Source organism: Schistocerca piceifrons, chromosome 7 (assembly GCF_021461385.2).
Source record: "Schistocerca piceifrons isolate TAMUIC-IGC-003096 chromosome 7, iqSchPice1.1, whole genome shotgun sequence".
Classification (NCBI taxonomy): domain Eukaryota; kingdom Metazoa; phylum Arthropoda; class Insecta; order Orthoptera; family Acrididae; genus Schistocerca; species Schistocerca piceifrons.
Genome location: NC_060144.1, coordinates 272,428,976 through 272,450,042, shown reverse-complemented (window position 1 = coordinate 272,450,042; position 21,067 = coordinate 272,428,976). Strand labels below are relative to the sequence as shown.

The following is a 21,067-nucleotide window of genomic DNA, read 5'->3' as shown; positions in this document are numbered from 1 at the left end:
ACAATTATTGATAAAATTATTTAATTGCATAGATAAAAAATCTGCTCAGCAAGTGGCAGCAGAACACACATTGGCAAGTTATCGGAGCCAGTGGCTCCAGGCAGAAGGGTTGAAGGGGTAGGAAGAAGGGTTAGGGAAAAGGACTGGAGATGTCTAAGAAAAGGGATAGATTTTGGAAAAGTCACCCAGAACCAGGGATAAGTCTTTCCTTCTCATCGGGTATGGTAAGTCTCCCCTTCACCCTTCTTCTTTCTTCCTTCCCTTTCAACCCTTCTGTCTGAAGAAGGATCCACTGGCTCTGAAAGCTTGCCAATCACAATAGTCTTATGTGTGTGTTCTGTCATTGCTTGGTGAGTAGATTTTTTATCTATCCAATTAAATAATTTTACAAATAATTCCAAGTTATTTCATGGAAATTATGTACAGTCATACTTATAACAGTGATAAATGATAATTAAGTACACTTCAGAACAAAGGCCTATATAGCTTAATATATAAATCCAGTAAAATAATTATCATCTTCTTGTGTATGTACATTAAAAACATCAACTTTTTGTATACAAGCTTTGCAAGAACTGCTCAAAAGTAATATGCTCCTAAAATAACAAAAACTATTTCCAATTTCTTTTATGACAATTTTATGTAGTGATAGGAGCAAAGACATACAAGGCTTAATATACCATTAACAAATCATCTATAAAGGAAATTATAATCCTCCTTTTAGATCTTGGGATATGAATTGTTCCTATGTTAAATTCACAGGTGATACCAATGCATCTAATGTATAAAACTTCTGTCTGAGATACTTGAAAACAGCCTGAAGCGGAAATTGTACAATCATACTTCAAATAAAGAAAATATTGGCTGAAGACATCACAAAATCATTTAAAAAGATTGGAATTACAGCTGAATAAAGAACAGTGGAGCTGGAATGAGCAAAAAAACCAAGGCTGGTATGACGAATAAGACTGAAGCACGAATGATGAACGACAGAACTGGAATGAGAAACGCGACCAGCTACATGGGAAGAATTGACGACAATCACGATGAATGATCATAGATAAACTGTCTTTATTGAAAATGGACATTAAAGGCAGAATAACATCCCTGACTTTTAACCACCTCCAACACACAACATATCTGGCCTACTGCTACCACATTCAATAGCACGTCAGTACTCTCGCAAGAGGAACTAAATTTCTGTTTACACTTTTCAAATGGCCTCAAAATAATCGCTCCTATTGTACCAGCCAACATCTGTTTCCAGCAGTAAGTATTAAGAACTGTTCTGCATTAGACTCTACATCACTTAGTAAAAAACAGAAATTTGTTTCATCTACTTTTTACCGTAGGTGCTCAAGCAGAAAAAGTATCACCACATATAATTATTGTTTATGTCTGCTACCATCTGTAATCTAATACATATCTGTCCAAGTATGGAAGGCATCAAAAAAACAAGCAGATAAATGATACTTGCAGATATTGTGAACAAAATATTTTACACACATTGTACTAACCTGGAAAGTACATGATCTAAGTTGCAGCCCTTCTTGTAACCACTGATCCAGATGTGCTAAATACTGAACAGTTATACGCTTCTCTTTTGTCAAAGAAGTCACAGGGAAAGACCTTGTGACGATCTGCTCACAAGCTAAAATAAATTTTAACAGATATCATTCATTTTATTCACTTGCCAGTCCACCATTTAAATCACAAGTTTAACACATCATATTCATTAATACACTGAAGACTCTCAATATTTACTTAAAATAAAAATACCATTGCAACAGACAGTTAAGAAAGAGAGACATACTCACCAAATGGATCACAAGGGATTCCTTTAAATATAATGCGATAGTTTGTTAGGAATATGGCACCCTCTGCTGGCAGCAGTGGTGGTCCACCAAGTGCCCCACCTGTTCCTTCTTCCCTACCATCAGGTAGCAAGTACACTCTGATTCCATCTATTACAGGTTCTTCACCAGGTAGCATGCTTGGTGTCAAGATCTTGGGCTGTAAATCAAAATAATGGTCACGATCACACAGGTTTTCTGAGTGCAATTAATTAATTATGAGCTTTCAGGTGTTCAGCTAAGCTGTAATCTTCAGAAAAACAACAATTCAGGTGAGCATTCAAAAGTGGACAGTTAAAATAACAAGTGTTCACAAAAAATCTAATGAGTATACAAAGTACGCTGCATGAAATTTAATAGAGCATACGCTCAGCAATTTCTAACTCTGTAATTAGAAAATGTTGATGCATTCAATTACTTATGTACTTTTTCTATTATGCTGCATAGTTGATGAAGGAATGAATCTAACAGTGCTGAGAATTCTGCTTTAACTTTTGCCCATGGGCTTGCTGCATGCATTTCATAAACATTAGCCCTAGTTCCATTCCCTTTATAATAAATACAATTTTGAGGTTTTCTTAAATCGCACACCTAGTCATGCAAAATATTACAAATAAAACTGAATATGCAATTTTGAATTACTCAAATAAATAAAACCCATTTTCTTTGAATATATTGCAGTTCATACAATACGTAGTCAACATATAGTTTGACTGAATGCTGATACTATCCACACAAATCTTTAAACCAACAGAAAACATTAAGCATAATGTCATACCTTCTGAATAGGTGGCAGTCTCTTTGATTCCCGATGCACAGCTTCTAGAGTTTCTATGTGCATGTGAACAACACCTGGTACCATCTGATGGAGGCTACGGATGTGTTCTGCACTAACACCACCTTCAGTGCACACTTTATCTACAAATCGTGACACCAAACGGATCACAGCTGATCCCATTTCACCAGGATCTTGTTCTTCAAAACCAGACTCAGCATCTGCACTGTCACTTTCAGCCACACTATAAGTTTTATACAAGGAATTAGTACCTCTTTAATTGTCCACGAAACAGTATAACACTGTGGTCATTTTATTTGTCATTAATTCAATAAATCATTTTATCAGTGCATAAAAGTTAAACTGAAATTTTGGATTAATGAAGTGACACTTTAAAAAATAAACCAAGAAAAGCTCAAATGAATATATGAATTGTCTACACTCTGCAGCCAGACCATTGGGCCACAAAACCAGGACAATGTAGCAGTGAGTATTTGTAAGCTCTGAAAACTAATGCCAGTTTGTAAGCTGCCTACCATAATTCAGTTGTTTCCTATATGCTGCATGCCACTCAGCAACTCTACTATATGGTATTTCCGGTGTTTTTACACTTAACAGCTCTGCTTATCTTTCTTCAAGCCATTCTTCTCTCTTATGTTGGCGTATTTCATTAACAGCTCCTGCCCTCTCCTCCTTTTTAAGAAAATTGCCAGGTGGCTTTCCTGCTATTTTTAGGAACACAATTGTAAGCACAAAATCTTCCCTCCACATTCTACCGAACTCCCATTGTGATATAGGACAGTTATTCAGAAGTAAGGTCCAGTTTCTTATAGAAATTTTTTTTCAGAAAACTGTTTTTATTAAATTCCTCACATATTTCTCTACTTTTCTACATAGTTAAGATATTTGTTTAAACATTTGTCATAATGTTCTGCAAGCTCTTGTATCCCTAAGTCATGGACGACTGTCTTTAACTGCTTCTTTCACCTCGTCATCTGTTGCAAAGTGCTTGCTGCTGAGAAAATCTTTTAGGCAATGGACCTAGTAAAAATCGCTCAGCACCATGTATGGACTGTACAGTGGGTGGAAAATCTGTTCCCATCCAAAAGAACTGATCATGTTTTGGGTGAGAATGGCTAAATGGTGTCTGGTGTTCGTCATGCAACAAAAAAACTTTTTCTGGGTTGCATAACTAAGTTTAGTCAGGTTAGCGCAGTAAGCATCTGCAATTATTGTTGTCCCTTACTGCGTAAACTTTATCACCAAGACTCCACATCTATGCAAAATACGGTTGCCGACTTCGACTCCTCTCATGAAGTCATTCCCTCTAATGACGTTTAGACCCTGGGATCATGTGAGAAACCCACGTTTCATCCCTTGTGACAGTTTTCTCTAAAAATTTATCACCTTCCCTATCATATCGGTCCAAAAACTCAAGAGCAAAAGCCGGTAAGCAGTCTGGGAATCCAACACACACACACGCACACACACACACACACACACACACACACACACACACACACACACACAATATTTGTAAAATTGCAATTTTTCAGGGACAATTTTGTGCAAAGTTGTTCTACCCACATTCAGAAATTCCAATCCTAATCATCAGTCTTCAAGAATCTTCTCATTGATGGCTTTGATTCATTGATTGAGAGAGTATGGGACCAAACGGCGAGGTCATCAGTCCCGCGATTCCAAAGTGGGTTATATAAGAAAGAGGGTCTGCTAAAAGTGGGCAGATTCAGTCAGAGGAGCGGAATTATAAAAGAATGAATATTAAACACACAATGTAAAAGTATAAAAGGTGAGACCAAATCAAAAAACTGGAAAAAAGGGGGGGGGGGGGGGTTCGGCCATGGGGTCACAGACCGTGAAGACTGCAAAAGGAGTCCCAACCACAACCAACCCACCCCTGCTCCAAGAATGAATGAGAACCTCATATCTGGAAATAAAAACCACTTCCACGAAGGAAACCAATGACCAGGTCAACCATCCATGGATCGTCTGGTAATATTAAATTTAAGGAAGCAAGAAGACTATATTTAGCACGAAGGGTTGAAAGAAGGGGACATGTCATGTCACCAATATGTGAGGTATCATCAGTCTGGCACCACAATCACATTGTGGGGGTGGATCGTTACATAGGAGGAAACAATGGTGAGCCGGGTATGGCCAATGCGTAAATGGCATAAAACAGTGGACTCCTTCTGAGAGGGGTGGAAAGAAGTGCCCCAAACTACAGTAGACTCCTTGATTGTGTGGAGTTTATTACTATGAGCAGTAGCACTCCAGATGACATTCCACTGTTGGGCAAAGAGAGATTTGACGGAGATCCGCATATCCACAGCTGGAATCATGAAAGGAAGTGAGGGTAAGTATCTTATTCTCTAGCCAAACGGTCAGTCAATTCATTCCCTGGGATTCCCACATGACTTGGGATCCAGAGAAAGACAACTAAACAGGCGGCACACTCAAGGACAGAGAGAAGGGGTGACAAGAGTAGCATCGATCGATAGCCTGTAGGCTACTCTTGGAGTCGAAACAAATTAAAACACTATGGAGGCAGGCCTGAGAAACAAAAAGGTGGGCATTGTAAATGGCTAGAAGCTCTGCTGTAAATACACTAAATGATCCTGGCAACAAATGGTGCTCAAAGCTGGTAGGAGACGTGAAAGCGTTTCCCACCTTATTAGTAGTCTTAAAACCATGAGTGTAAAAGATGGTGGCACCCTGGAACTCTGCAAGGATGGCACGTACAAGATGCTGGTAAACCATAGGAGCAACAGAGACCTTGGGACCCTGGAAGAGATCAGGTCTAATCCATGGTCTATGATGCACCGTCCAGGAGGAGGGGGGTGGGGGGTGGGGGGGTTGTATGGGAAGAAAGACACGTGGCACAGTCCTACTGAATGCAGATGGAGATCTTGTCAGAGGGTAGTGAGACGCATGCCAAGCAGCAATCCCACCCGTGGGCAGGTGTTAGGAGGTAGACACCCCTCATTGGCGAAGAGCACAGGGTGCACACGATGGTCAGGAAATTGCCGAATGATGACTGCGTAAGAAACAAGGAGTTGGCACCGTCAGATGTGTAGTGGGGGAATACCTGCTTCTGTGAGGAGATTATCAACAGGACTAGTGCAAAAGGCACCAATAGCCAGAAGCACCCCATAATGATGGACAGGGTCAAGGAGTTTCAAAGTCGAAGGAGCTGCTGAGTCATAAACCTGACTACCCTAATCGAGACCAGAGCATGGTAAAGATGGAGAAGAGTGAAACGGTCTGCACCCCAAGATGTGTGGGCTAGGAGGTGGAGAGCATTAAGCTTTCGCATGCATATAGTCTTTAGGTGGTGAATGTGGGGCAGCCATGTCAGCTTGTTTTCAAAAATAAGGCGTAAGAAACGGGACTGTGCTACAACATCGAGGAGCTGGTTGCCTAAATAAGTTCTGGATCAGGGTGTACTGTGGGTTGACGACAAAAATGAATAACCCGTATTTTGGAGGGAAGAAACTGGAAGCCGTGGGTAGTGGCCCGTCAGATGGTGCTTTGGAGCTGGTGCTCAGCAGATGCCACCGAGTGGTAGCTGCACCAGATGCAAAAATCGTCAACGCACAATGCCAGGGTAGCCAGAGGCCCAACAAAGAAGCCCATTTATGGCAATGAGGAAGAGTGTGACACTTAGCACAGAACACTGTGGGATATCATTCTCCTGAATCTGAGGGGTGTTGAGAAGAGCTGGCAAGATAAAAACTCGTGGATAAAAATCAGAAAAGGACCACGGAAACCCCAGTCATGGGGGGGGGGGGGGGGGGTAACTATTTTGTGATGGTGCCAAGCCATGTCATACACCTTATATAGGTCAAAGAAAACTGCGACAAGGTGCTGGAGGTGAGAAAAAGCCAGTCGGATGGCTAATTCTAATCAGAGTAAATGGTCAGTTGGAGATCGCCTTGCCCGGAAGCCACATTGATACGGTGACAAAAGGCCCTGAGATTCGAGTACCCAACATAATCTGGAGTTGACTATCCTTTCTAGCAGTTTACGAAGCACATTCGCAAGGCTAATGGGGTGGTAGATGTCTAGAGACATTGAGTTTTTCCTGGGCTTAAGGACGGGAATAACTATACTGTCTCACCATTGTGACAGAAAAGCACCTGCAAGCCAGATGTGAATGAAGACCCTGGGGAGCTGTTGCCTCTGGGGAACATCCAAGTGTTGAATCATCTGATTGTGAATGGAATCTGGCCCTGTGGCTGTCACACATGAAGAGCTAAGAGCCTGCACCAATTCTCATTCAGCAAAAGATGCATTATAGGGCTCAACGTGATGTGGGATGAAATGGAGAGGGGTCTGTTCAACTCTGCGTTTCTGCTGGAGAAAGATAGCAGGGTAGGAAGCGGATGATGATGCCATCACAAAGTGTGTCGCAAGGGGTTCTGCAAAGACCAATGGATCATTGCACAAAGCTCCTTGGGGGTTAAGACCCTGGACAGTTGACTGTTGCTGGTGGCCCAGAACACTACGGAGATTTGACAAAACCTGCGATAAAGAGGCATACGTCACCAGGGAGGAAACATAGCACTCCCAGCATTCCTTTTTACTCCACTTAATAAGGTAATGAGCCTTAGCTTGGAGACACTTAAAAGTGAGGTGGTTTGTCTGGGAGGGGTGTCGCTTAAATTGCTGCAGTGCCCGTTGGCAGTCCTGGACAGTGACTGTGACGTCCTTGGTCCACCACGGTGCTGGCCGATGACAAGGGGGCCCTGTGCTGTGGATAGGGGGACAGCAGTGCCAGCAGCATGAAGAAGAGCAGTAGAGATGCCTTGCATGAATACATCAATGGTATTTGAGAGAGAGGTGTCAAAGAGGACAGCAGACAGTATAAAGGGCAATTGGCTGTGGAATGTCCAATGTGGGGGCCTGTCGGCAGCAGGGGAACGATAGTTTCGTTGGAAAGTAGTCACTGTAACAAAGGTCATCATGGGATAACCAATGTAGGGAAGCCACGAGGGCAGGGGAGGAGATCGTGAGATTGATAGCAGAGAAGGTGCCATGAGCGTCACTGAAGTGAGTAGGGGAACCATCATTGAGGAGAAACAAATCAAAGTCCGTGATAAGTTGGTCAATTAGGATACCCTGACCCACTGAAGTGTCACTCCCCCACAGTGGATGGTGGGCACTGAAATCCCCAAGGAGGCAAAACGGGGGTGGCAGTTGCTAGATTAAGGTAGATAGTGCAACATAAGCGAGTGGCTGACCTGGAGGGAGGTAGACGTTGCAAAGGGTGATTGGTGGAGTCGTGTGTACTCTAATCGCTATCACTTTCAAGGAGGTAAGTACAGGGATCCAGACACTAAGGACATTGGAGCGAACCAAAGTTTTTTTTTTTTTCTTCTCTTTTTTCTTTTTTTTTTTTTAGGGTGCAAAACCGCTATGGTCATTAGCGCCCGGTCCGTGACTTAGGAAACAGTAAAAAACGAAAATGGAAACCAGCAGCAACGGGAACAAAACTCAAGAAATTGGAGAAACTAAAAGCAGAAGGAAAGCTTAAAAATCCACTACAGAAAGGGGTTGGTTGTCCCCAAAAAAAGCTTCAAAAGACTGACGTCATCTCACTGGCACTAATAAACTCGAGAACGCGATCGGCCGAGTGCGAGTCATCTGCTAAAATGGACGATATATCAGGCGACAGCTGTAGACGGGCGCGTAACGGAGTAAAATAGGGGCACTCAATTAAAAGGTGTCTTACCGTCCACAGCTGAGAGCAGTGGGGACAGAGTGGGGGAGGATCGCCGCTTAAAAGATGTCGATGGCTAAAAAGACAGTGCCCTATCCGGAGTCTAGTTAAAATTACCTCCTCCCGACGATGTGTTCGGGAGGATGAGGTCCAAGCACAGGGAAGAGCTTTCACGTCCCGCAATTTATTATGGGGAAGTGTCGACCAATGTGTGTGCCATAAAAGAACAACACAACGACATAAAACGCTCCGTAGATCGACGAAGGGAATCGATCGAATAGCTGGCCGAAGAAGAGATACTACAGCCTTGGCCGCTATATTGGCCGTCTCATTTCCACAGATACCAACGTGTCCTGGGAGCCAGAGGAACGCCACCGAGACGCCCCCCAGGTGGAGCAAGTGCAGACAGTCCTGAATCCGGTGGACCAGAGGGTGGACAGGGTAGAGAGCTTGAAGACTGAGGAGAGAGCTGAGAGAATCTGAACAGATAACATACTGTATCCGCTGATGGCGGTGGATGTATTGGACAGCCTGGAGAACAGCGTAAAGCTCCGCAGTATAAACCGAACACTGGTCGGGAAGCCGAAATCGATTTGGGGTGTCGCCAACAATACAGGCACTCCCTACACCTAACGGTGTTTTTGATCCATCAGTTTAAATAAATGTGGCTTCCTTCATTTGTGCACATAGAGCAGCAAATGCCCGACAATAAACAAGTGAAGGGGTACCATCCTTGGGAAATTGACAAAGGTCACGGAGCAGGCAGATCCGAGGACGGAGCCAAGGCAGTGCTGTACCCCAAGTTGTCAAGAAGGTTTTAGGCACGCGGAAGGAAAGAGAATGGAGCAGTTGACGGAAGCGGACTCCTGGTGGTGGTAGGGAGGAAGGGCTGCCTGCATACCCTACACCCAAGGAGGCGTCGAAAAAAATGTCATGAGCTGGATTAGCAGGCATGGAAGACAGATGGCTAGCATAACGACTCAGAAGGACTGCTCGCTGATTGGACAGCAGAGGTTCAGCGGTCTCAACATAAAGGCTTTCCACAGGGCTGGTGTAAAAAGCTCCAGACACTAAACATAATCCACGGTGGTGGATAGAGTCGAGACGCCGAAGAATAGACGGCCGAGCAGAGGAGTAAACTATGCTTCCATAGTCCAATTTCGAGCGCACTAAGGCGCGATAGAGGCGGAGAAGCACAGCTCGGTTCGCTCCCCAGGAGGTACCATTCAGGACACGGAGGGTGTTGAGGGATCGCAGACAGCGAGCCGAAAGATAGGAAACGTGGGAGGACCAGCACAGTTTTCTGTCAAACATAAGACTCAAGAATTTTAGCGACGTCCAAAAACGGAAGGTTGACAGGTCCTAGATGTAAGGAGGGTGGAAGAAACTCTTTACGTCACCAAAAGTTAACACAAACGGTCTTACTGGGAGAAAAACGGAAGCCGGTTTCGATGCTCCAAGAGTGGAAGCGAACGAGACAGCCTTGAAGACGTCGTTCAAGAAGGCTGGTCCGTTGAGAGCTGTAGTAGATCACAAAATCGTCCACATAGAGGGAGCCCGAGACATCAGGAAGGAGACAATCCATAATTGGATTTATGGCAATGGCAAACAGTACAACACTTAGCACGGAGCACTGGGGCACCCCGTTTTCTTGGGAGAAAGTACGGGAGAGAGTAGTGTTCACCTGCACTCTAAATGTGAGCTCTGCCATAAATTCGCGAAGAAAAAGGGGCAGCCGACCTCAAAAGTCCCAAGATAACAGTGTGCGGAGGATACCTGTCCTCCAACAGGTATCGTATGCTCTCTCCAGATCAAAAAATATTGCTACTATTTGGCGTTTCTGGAGAAAATTGTTCATTATGTAAGTGGAGAGAGCAACAAGATGGTCAACTGCAGAACGATGCTTTCGGAAACCACATTTGGTAGGTGTTAAAAGACTGCGGGACTCCAGCCACCAAGCTAAACGGCAATTCACCATACACTCCAAAACCTCACGTACACTACTTGAGAGAGAAACGGGGCAATAGCTAGAGGGGAGATGTTCGTCCTTTCCAGGTTTCGGAACAGGAACGACGATAGCTTCCCGCCATCATCTGGGAAAAGTACTGTCGGTCCAAATTCGATTATAAAGGCGAAGGAGGTAACACAGACTATGGGTTGATAAATGCAGCAACATTTGGATGTGGATACCATCCGGTCCTGGGGTGGAGGAGAGAGAAGAAGAGAGTGCATTTGGAGTTCCCACATGGAGAAAACAGTATTATAGCTTTCGTGATTTTGAGAGAAGAAAGCAAGTGGTTGCACTTCCGCTGCACGTTTCTTCGGGAGATACGCTGGCGGGTAATTTGAAGAGCTCGAAATCCCAGCAAAGTGTTGACCCAATGAGTTAGAAATTGCGACGGGGTCCACTAACGTATCACGTGCGACAGTGAGCCCAGAGACCGGGGAGAAACTAGGCGCGCCTGATAACCGTCGAATCCGACTCCAAACTTCCGAGGACGGAGTGAAGGTGTTAAATGAGCTAATAAAGAATTTCCAGCTTGCCTTCTTGCTATCGCAGATGACGTGACGGCATCGCACACGGAACTGCTTATAGCGGATACAGCTGGCCAAAGTAGGATGGTGGCGGAAAACGCGAAGAGCACATCGCCGCTCACGTATTGCGTCACGGCATGCCTCGTTCCACCAAGGAACTGGGGGGCGCCGGGGCAATTCGGAGGTGCGTGGTATTGAATGTTCCGCAGCTGTAAGAATAACGTCTGTAATATGTGTGACCTTATCGTCGACGCTAGGAAAGTGACTGTCATCGAATGTCGCTAGAGACGAAAAAAGTGTCCAATCGTCTTGGGCAAACTTCCAGCGTCGCAGGCGCATATATGGCAGTTGAGGCTGCAGTCTAAGGAGACATAGAAAGTGGTCACTCGAGTCTGTATCATCAAGGGCGAACCATTCGAAAAGCCGAGCTAGCGGAACAGTACCGACCGAAAGGTCCAAATGAGAGAAATTTGTCGTGGAGGCAGACAAAAATGTAGGGACCCCAGTGTTGAGGCAAACTAGATCCGCTCGGTGGAAGATGTCTAGCAATAGTGAGCCATGTGGACAAGGATGTGGAGATCCCCAAAGTGGGTGGTGGGCATTGAAGTCCCCAGCCAGCAAACAGGGGGGTGGAAGCTGACCAAGAAGAAGAAGAAGAAGAAGGAGATCAGCTCGTGCCATTGGTGTGGACGATGGAATGTATACAGTACAAAGAGAGAAAGTATATCCAGAAAGGGAAAGACGGACAGCGACAGCTTGGAACGAATTGTTTAAGGGGATTGGGTGATAATGGAGAGTTTCATGGAGAAGAATCATGAGTCCTCCATGTGCTGGAGTGTGTTCAACAGAGGGGAGATCAAGTCGGACGGACTGAAAATGGGGGAGAACAAAGTGGTCATGGGGATGCAGCTTTGTTTCCTGAAGACAGAAGATGACCGGCGAGTAGGATCGTAAGAGGATCATCAATTCATCCCGACTGACTCGAATGCCGTGGATATTCCAGTGGACAATGGACATAGGGTGAACAGAAAATGGAGGAATGTGACCAAGGTTGCCGTCAACTCAATGACTGCTCAGAGCTTGCGACCGACAGCATGGAATGGCATTCAGCCGAAGGCAGAAGATCCTGATCCATAGGTTGTTCAGGAGCAGCTCCTGCCACCAGCGATTGGCCGGTTGATCGGCCGCCAGCAGTGCGCCTCGGCGACACAGAAAACAGCCGAGGGTGATTTCCGCCAGGTGGTGCTGTAGATGAGACACGCCTTGGTGGAGAAGGAGATGAACTGGGTTTCTTATTAGCCTTCTTGGAAACATGATGTTTAGATGAAGGAGGAACCGATGGTTGTGAAGTTGGGGTACGTAAAAAATCTTCACGAGTATGCTCTTTTTTCGAAGTCTTGGTGTCTGACTTTTGGGCTCGAGATTTAGCAGAACCCGATGAAGTGGTGAGGTTGAACTGGCGATCTTTGTGCTGGCCAATCTGACGATCGTGGCACTAAAGGTGAGGTCGCAAGTCTGCGTGGCCACCTCCTTTGTTGGCCGAGGAGAAGCAAGGACAGTGCTGTATTTTCCTGTCTGAGGCACGGTGGGCTGTCGACTGGCGAATAATTTTCGAGCAGCAAAGGTCGACACCTTTTCCTTCACTCTGATTTCCTGAATGAGCTTTTCGTCTTTAAAAATGGGGCAATCTCGAGAGGAAGCAGCGTTGTCACCCATACAGTTGATACAGCGAGGGGATGGAGGTGGACAAGCACCCTCATGGGCATCCTTGCCACACTTAATACATTTGGCCGGATTGGAACAGGACTGGCTCGTGTGACTGAACCGCTGACACTGATAGCAATGCGTAGGGTTTGGGACGTAAGGGCGAACGGAAATTATCTCATAGCCTGCTTTGATTTTCGATGGGAGTTGAATTTTGTCAAATGTCAAGAAGACAGTGGGGGTTGGAATGATGTTCGTGTCAACCCTTTTCATAACTCTATGAACGGCCGTTACGCCCTGGTCAGACAGGTAGTGCTGAATTTCTTCGTCAGACAATCCGTCAAGGGAGCGTGTATAAACGACTCCACATGAGGAATTTAAAGTGCAGTGCGCTTCAACCCGGACAGGTAAGGTGTGGAGCAGTGAAGTACGCAGCAATTTTTGTGCCTGGAGGGCACTGACTGTTTCTAACAACAAGGTGCCATTCTGTAATCTGGAACAAGACTTTACAGGACCTGCAATTGCGTCGACGCCTTTCTGAATAATGAAAGGGTTCACCGTGGAGAAGTCGTGACCTTCGTCAGACTGAGAAACAACAAGCAACTGTGGCAAGAACTGTCTGTGGCTGAGACTCAGTGAACTTACACTTGTAAGCAGACATAGTGGAAGATGAGGAAACCATTGCGGAAGAATCCCCCATGATTACCGGCGTCTCCGATGGCGCGCTCCTCCCTTGTGCGGGCCCTCTCTGAGGGCACTCCCGCCTTAGGTGATTGTTCACACCTCAGGTCACACCTCCTGACAAATGGACAGAGGGACCAATCGGCACTTTCGGAAGGTATCAGCTCGGGTAATCACCCCTCCCTGGGCCTGGCCGTTACCAGGGGGTACGTATGTATCCTACCTGTCTACCCGGGGTGGGGAATTACGCGTTACCCCGTCACCCGCTACGCACGAAAATGCGTGGGTCGGCCTTCAGACATGCACAGGGAGGAAGAAAGAGAAAAGGAAAAACAAAGAAAGGGAAAGGAAAGAAGAGAGGTCTCAAACGCCGCAGCGGAGAAAAGGGTAAAGAGAAGAGGTAAGGAAAGGGAAGGACAAAGGAAGGATGAAGACATACAAGCAGAGAAGGCGAAGAATGCATTACATTTACGAGCATCCGTCTCCGGACGTAGGCACAAACCATACTCCCAGAGGGGGAGAAAGGGAATGAAAGAGCCAGAGGTGAGGGGAGAGGGGGCGAAGATGAGGGATGGGGAAGGATGCGGAAAAGGAAGGTATGCAGCCTGGAAAGGAAGGAGGGCCACATTAGCTCAGGGTCCCGTGCTCGCTACACACGTGTCCACAAAAGAGTTGTGGACCCCCTGGGGGGGCGAACCAAAGTGCAGACCCCACCAGATGCTATCCCTGGGAGAGCACGGTTCCGACAGAATGCCCAATAATGACAGAAAGTTGGAGAGTGGTCATCACGGAAATGCGTTTCTTGGAGAACAAGACAGAACACAGAATAAGAGGAGACAAGACGTTGCATTTCAAGTAGGTGATGATAGTATCTATTGCAGTTCCACTCGACGATCGTGTGGCGTGAGTGCAAGGTAGGCAAGAAGGAGCCAAGGAAGAGGTCAGGTCACTTTGTCAGTAGTTGTCACCAACAAGGATAGGGTGACATCCATAAATAAGATGTCAGACTCAGGTTGTGAGAGGCAAGCTGGCATCTCCAGGGCCACCAGGGATGTCTTGTCGTGGGATTTAAGTTTCTTCTTCTTCTGTTTCTGAGGTGGAGGAGGGCAGGACACAGTGGGAGTACAGGCGTCTGCAAGATCGGGGACCGAAAGAGAGGGGGCGACCTAGGGGTGCACATATGGTGCGCCTCGTGGCCTTGTGGTGGTGAGAGTCTTCTGGCCTGAGAGACGCCCGGGAAAGGGTTCCTGGGAGGGAGCCCGGTCACCGGTAGATGCCGAAGAAGGGGGGCAGGGGGTGGGGGGGGTACTTCTTCGACCGGGGAGGGGGAGTAACTCCCTGCCCGGAAGTTGTGGGAACTGCAGGGGTGTTGGAGGGGAAAGTTGGGTGGGGCTGGAGTAAGGAGGGGGAGGAGGAGGAGGAGGAAAGGAAATAACAGAGGAAAAAGTTGAAGACAGTGACACCACATGGAGTCTCTCATACTTTTGGCGAGCCTCAGCGTAAGACAGGTGGTCGGCACAGTTGACGCACACAGGCAGCAGAACACAAGGGCTTCCTATGGACTGGGTGGCCACAATCACCACACAAAGGATCCGCTATACAGCAGGAATACATATGCCCAAAACGAAAGCACCGCATAGGTGGAGGGATGTACGGGTTCACGTCACATCTGTAGCACATATCCTTGACCTTCTCTGGGAGGGTACCCCCTCGAAAGCCAAAATGAAGGTGCCAGTATCAGTGTGGTTGTCTTTGCGACCCTTCTGCATACGTTGAACAAAATGAATGCCACGCCGCTCCAGATTAACCCGGAGTTCCTCATCAGTTTGTAGGTTGAGGTCGCTATGAAAAATGACACCCTGGTCATATTCAGAGATTGGTGAGGAGTGATAGACACTGGGACGTTGCCAAGATGATCACAGGCATGAAGAGCTGCAGATTGGGTGGGAGAAGAAACTTGGAGCCCGACAGCATCTTACTAACAGACTCCAATTCACCAAATTTATTTTTTAAGCTTGATACCGCCCTGACCAGGGGCTCTCCCCATGGGCGCCACCCAGCCATAGCAAGGGCCATCTGGCATAGCGGCTGTTGCTGGGAGTTCCGATGCTCCAAGAAGACAAGCAACCACTCCTTGGCATACAACAGGGAGGGAACAGCTCAGGTATCAGTTGTGTGATCCCTGTGTTGTCAAGGGACTCAGCTGTACGAGTACATAACAGCCCCACTACATGGGCTGGCTACATGTGCTGGTGACCTAGCACAGTGGAAGGGGGCTACAGTGGAGAAGGGAGAGGGTAAGAGAGGGGGGAGAGGAATCCACCCCGTAGATGCTAGGAAGAGAATACTTCCCCATATGGCTCACACTAAAAACAGGAAATTTTGAAGTGGAGGTTAAACCTCAAGTGAGGATAGAGACGCTGAAAGGATGAAAAAACAGGCAAAAGGAACAAAACTGCAACCAATACAGGAAACCAGGGGAATAGCCAGGTCGACATAAATCAGAACACAGAGAGGGGAAGGAGGTGGCAATGGAGGAGGAGCTGGGATAGGGAGGGAGGGGCAGGGAGAAAGAAATGCAGCTAGGAAATGAAGAATGAGCTTCAATCGATGGCTTTGACCAGTCTTCAGAGGTCACTGATGGTTGGCCTGATCGTGGTTCATCATGTACATTTTCCTGTCTTTCCTTGAAAGCTCTCATCCACTTCCTCTCTTTGCTGCCATTCACTGCATTGGGGCCATACTCTTCGCATAAATGTCAATGAATTTCTTCTGTTCGAATGTTCCTTGCTGTCATTACTGGTCATATTTCACAGTTGGCAAGCTGATCAGTAGTTTTAAACATTTTACATTAACACTGCAAACAGCACACTGCGACAATACCAATGCAAATGGTGTCGTTTGATTAGCAAGAGTGTGTGTGCATGCACATTTCTATGTTCATGTGACATTTGATTATTTGCAGCGATTCAGATCTTACTTTTTGAATAATGCTCTTAATTCTATTGAACTTTTCACTCATTTCATAAATCTGTGATCAGTTGTGACCAATCTATTTATTCCAACTTGATTACTTCAGATGACAACTCGTTTGTCAACTATAGATGACAACTCGTTTGTCAACTACAACCTAAAATTCTAGGTAATATAACTTGGTTCTGATGTAACATCACACACTCTTTCAACCATTACATAAAATTAAATTCTCTGTTCCTTTCCATATCAGTCTCATTCCTTATGTTTACTTTATCAGCCATCTTCATGGTTCAACTTATCATATCTCATTTCTCTTTTAAAAATTATACCCAGCTTTATCAATATGTACCGGAAGTCAGAATTATCTCTTTTTCTGAGTGACACGAGTTAAATGAGTTAATCCTGCAAAGGACAACTGTGTGTACTGCATATCTTACTTTTGACACCTTTTGAGAAAAGCCATTTGAAGCCATTACAGTATTTCAATTGAAAACCTTTGTTTCTGATAACTAATGTTACTTAAAAGATGATGATTTAACTAGTATTAATTAATTACAGCACTGACAAATATACACAGGTAACACTTAATTCTTTGCAACAACAAAACCCAAATTCCGTTTTCTAAACCAGTGATCAAACAAAATAGTTTGATGCATCGCAAAAACATTTATTTTGATTTTATTTTGGCATTCTTTCCTAGAAATTTTTGCATGTGTTAGCCCTTCAAGATCTTTCCAATACAGTTGAAATGATACATCATCAACATAATTTGCTTTCAAATGGAACCAACAATTTGTGAGGAACGCTGAAGATAATTTAGATGCACTGAACTATCTATACACACTATTCAGTCATATTGTTGCGTAAGTAGGTGTGTACCCACGGAAACACAGTTAGAAATCGGAAACTAACGGAGTCTGAACTCGAGTTTCTTTTTTATTTCTTTCACATATAACAGGTTGTCAAGTAAGAGAATACATAAAAGAGAATCAACAACAAAGAGTAAAAAGGTAGGTATGATAATCACAGTTGATGGCTCTCTTCTCTGTGACTCCCGTGTGAACTGTGGAGAATAATCTCTGTGGTTGGTGCGAATTTTACGCGTCGGCTGCGATCGACGTGTGCAGTAGTCGCCACAATATTAATGTAACCACCTGTCAGAAGCCTAAATAACCACCCTTTACAGTGTGGAACACTGGGAGACATGCAGGGAGAGAGTCAACGAGGTTCTGGAGGGTACCAACAGGTTTGAGGCTTGTGGAGCCGTGCTGATTCCAGTGCAATGGTCATCTGCACTAGCTTTCTAGGTTGAGAATCCATGTTGCATACATCCTGATCGAAGTGGCCCACAGGTTCTCTATTGGGTTGAAATTAGAGTCTGGTGGCCATGGGAGTGTGGTAAACTCATCCTAGTGCTCTTCGAAGTGGTAAGTTGCCTTGTCCTGCTGGTAGAAGCTATCGTGCTGAGGAAAAACAAACTGTAAGTAGGGATGGACAAGGTCCCCATGGATTGATGCGTACTTGTGTTGATCCAATTGTTCCTTTCAGAATGATAAGATCATCCAGGGAATGCCACGAAAACATTCCCTAAAACATAATGCTCTCTTCTCTGGCCTGGACCCTTCCAACAACTGTTGCAAGATGTTTGCTTTCTCGTGTTTTACACTGTACACATCAATGGTCATCTGTTCAATGGAACATAAAACGTCATTCATTTGAATAGGTCACCTTTCTCCACTCACTGGATATCAAGTTGCATTCACAGCCAGTGAACTGCAAGATACATGGGTGCATGAACCAGACTTCTGCTGTGGAGGCCCATATGCAGCAATGTTCACTGAAACATCATTGAGGAGACACTGTTGGCAACCTCTTGTTCATGTCGCTGGTCATTTGCTCAACAGTTGCACATCTATTCACCCATACAGATCTCCATAGTCGTCATTCACCCCTGCCACCCATGGCGCTGGTGCTCCACAGTTGCCTCAGTGCCAGCCATTTTGCCGTGCACAGTATATTTTAATCACAGCAGCACACAAACAGTTTACAAATTTAGCCATTTTGAAAATGCTTCCACCCTCCTCCCAAAAGCCAATGATCATGCCCATTTGGAGATCAGATAAATAGTTCCGTTTCTGCATTATGTCATCTACTGCACTGTTCTCTGCATCCCCTGACACTTTGTATACCCTCCACTGCTAGTGCTACCACCTGCTATCTGTGAATGTTTATTGCACATTTGTGCCTAAAATAGATGGCAGTCACATTAACGTGACTGTGCCATGTAATTGGTTATTAACACAGCAACTTGAAATTACATGAAATTTAATCTGATCCATAAGATGTGTCATAATTCTGAAACACAGTTTGTTTGACACCATGAGAATGACAAGAAGCCCAGGGAAAACTATGCAGCCTCAGCTGAAGGAGAACAGTTGTGTGGACCGTTTTGGAGAGTGTCAAGTTAGTCAGACCAGTGACTCTGGTTTTTCAATTGTGTTAAATAATATGTTGGCAACACTGACTAGTGTGGATGCACATCACACATGCATCACACTAACCTGCACCATGCTGTGTTGGCAACCACAAGCCAGGTGTCTTGCTATCTAAAGCTACCCGTAAATCAAACAGCTAACTCTACAGTTAACTCATCTGGCCAAGCAACATTTTTACAGCCCTTTATGATTCCCCCTGACCTATATGCTATTCAGTACTCACACTGGTACTGCGGCATCTCACAAGGTACATCACTTAAAATGTTACAGCATATATAACCAATACTGATGCAATGTGAGCCAGTAATGGATTAGGAGATAGCCAAGGATATCTAATTATAATTTTTCTCAAATCTATGAAACATTTCACTGACCTGTTTGTTATGCTATTGCTTGCTCTCTCTTCATCATATGCTGAGTCCTGCTTGTGGTTCCGACAACTGCTATCAACTGGCACCAACAAGTACACCATTCGATTTGCGTAATGTATGGCTTGACTATACAATGTTGATTCTTCACTGTTAACTAACTCAGCCTGCTTGTCTGAAATTTCCAGTCAATTTATTCATAAGACTCAAAAATACGAAAATCAAAACAGTTTTTGAATCACATAGATCAAAGTAACATTGAGTTGTTAACAGGTTTACCTGTTTCCAGAGTTGGCCAAATTCTCATTTGCTCCGCAGCAATCTCCAGGGCAGATGGCTCTTGAACACGACTGAATCCTGATCTACGGTCCTTCCATGAGAATTCTTTATTCTGAAAATATTATGGAAACTACCAATTTTGTAACTTTAATTAATATCACATTCAATAGGCAGGTATTAATCATTCAGTACACAACCTTTTCTTGTTTTATTTTCAAGTGCAATCTTATGTACTGGAAACACTCTACTCAAAGGGCACAAATACTCATTTTTGTTTGCTGTTTTGAAAATGAGCACACAAGCAATAAAGAGAAGGATACAGATAGCTTTATGCAGCAAGCGAAGTGGACTGTCCTCAGATCACAAGAGAAGTCACTCACAACACTGTGGAGACAGTAAAGACTTTTGTTGTTTCATGAGCAGATTAATGAGAAGCAGCAAAATGGACTTCAAAGTAAAAGACAGACAGCCAAATGATAGTTGACAATATATATCCATATAAGTTTAGCTTCAGTGTATGATATGCAATACAGTTTAAAATGTGCAACACATTAGCGCATTTAAGTTACATTTACAATTCGCTATTCAGCAGCATTGTATCTTCCATGCAAAGGATTATGATTCATAAAATGTAAGGAGTAGAATGCTGGTTCAAAAATTTAGGCCTTTTTTTAAAATGAAGTGACTGATTTACCATCAATTTGGAGCAAATATAGTAGAGTTTATTTTTCAAAATATATTTATTATGGAAGGATGTGTTTTTGCAGGAAAAATACTACACACACTTGGTTAAGTGATGTAACACATTTCTTCCATATTACCAAAACAGTGTATCCTTTCATGGAAGAGAACTTGCAAAAGTATCAACACTGTTAAAAGCTGCCTCTAAATCTGTATGGTTTTACAGCAATATTAAACCTAATCCTCCAGAATACAAGTCCAGTGGTTTAACCACTGTCTCTCCTCATTTGATTAAAGCTCTTGAAGCTCACAATATGACACTATTTTCCTTACATAACAAGGAACCAGTAACTTTAGAGTTGTCCGTCTTCAAACAACACAACGGTATGCGATAGTAGGGAAGAAATTCTGTCAAAAAATAATGATGAAGTGCACAAATGTGACAATTAAGTATCATTTTACTTATTGCACTTTAACATAAACAATAAAATTAAAGCTTTTACAACTAATATGAGTTAATGTCACTGACCATAACATGTCCAGGGACAACTAAGTGAATGGGAACAGTATATACTCTTCTTCATTTTTGCACTACTAAACAAATTTTCCCTATCTTTTTATTATGTTTAATGCTGAAAAGCTGAGGAAGAAAAAGACCTACGTAAGTTGCAGTAAATTCACATATTAAACAAAATACAAAAACTGAAATGAATACTGTTATGGCAGGTTTATTTTTGGTAACTATCAATGTGTAGAATGGTAATATGAATAGAAAAGAAAAGAAAATTACAAAAAAGCAGTTTGCTAGAAATACTTACCTCCCGAGGGCTGATAGGACTCAGAACACCATCACAACTTAATCGTGACTGTGGACTTGTTTCAATGCGGGGTAAATACAGAGCTTTAATATCCTTTTGAACGTCTTGATAAAATGCTGCCTCCCAAAACTGTTGATTCTGCCAGACCGCATGTTCCTA

The 21,067-nt window shown here is 44.3% G+C and overlaps 1 protein-coding gene across 2 annotated transcripts in view; it reads right to left on the bottom strand.

Annotated features, from left to right (window-relative positions):
* The window catches only part of LOC124804707 (myotubularin-related protein 13), a 216,491-nt gene that overhangs the window by 104,933 nt on the left and 90,491 nt on the right, over positions 1 to 21,067 (bottom strand). For both annotated transcript variants that reach the window (XM_047264966.1, XM_047264967.1), the window contains 6 exons: positions 20,909 to 21,064; positions 19,410 to 19,521; positions 19,137 to 19,305; positions 2,632 to 2,872; positions 1,818 to 2,013; positions 1,518 to 1,651 (listed from right to left, as the gene is read on the bottom strand). In XM_047264966.1, coding sequence (XP_047120922.1) covers positions 1,518 to 1,651; positions 1,818 to 2,013; positions 2,632 to 2,872; positions 19,137 to 19,305; positions 19,410 to 19,521; positions 20,909 to 21,064 — 1,008 coding nt within the window. The remainder of the gene's footprint in view (positions 1 to 1,517; positions 1,652 to 1,817; positions 2,014 to 2,631; positions 2,873 to 19,136; positions 19,306 to 19,409; positions 19,522 to 20,908; positions 21,065 to 21,067) is intronic.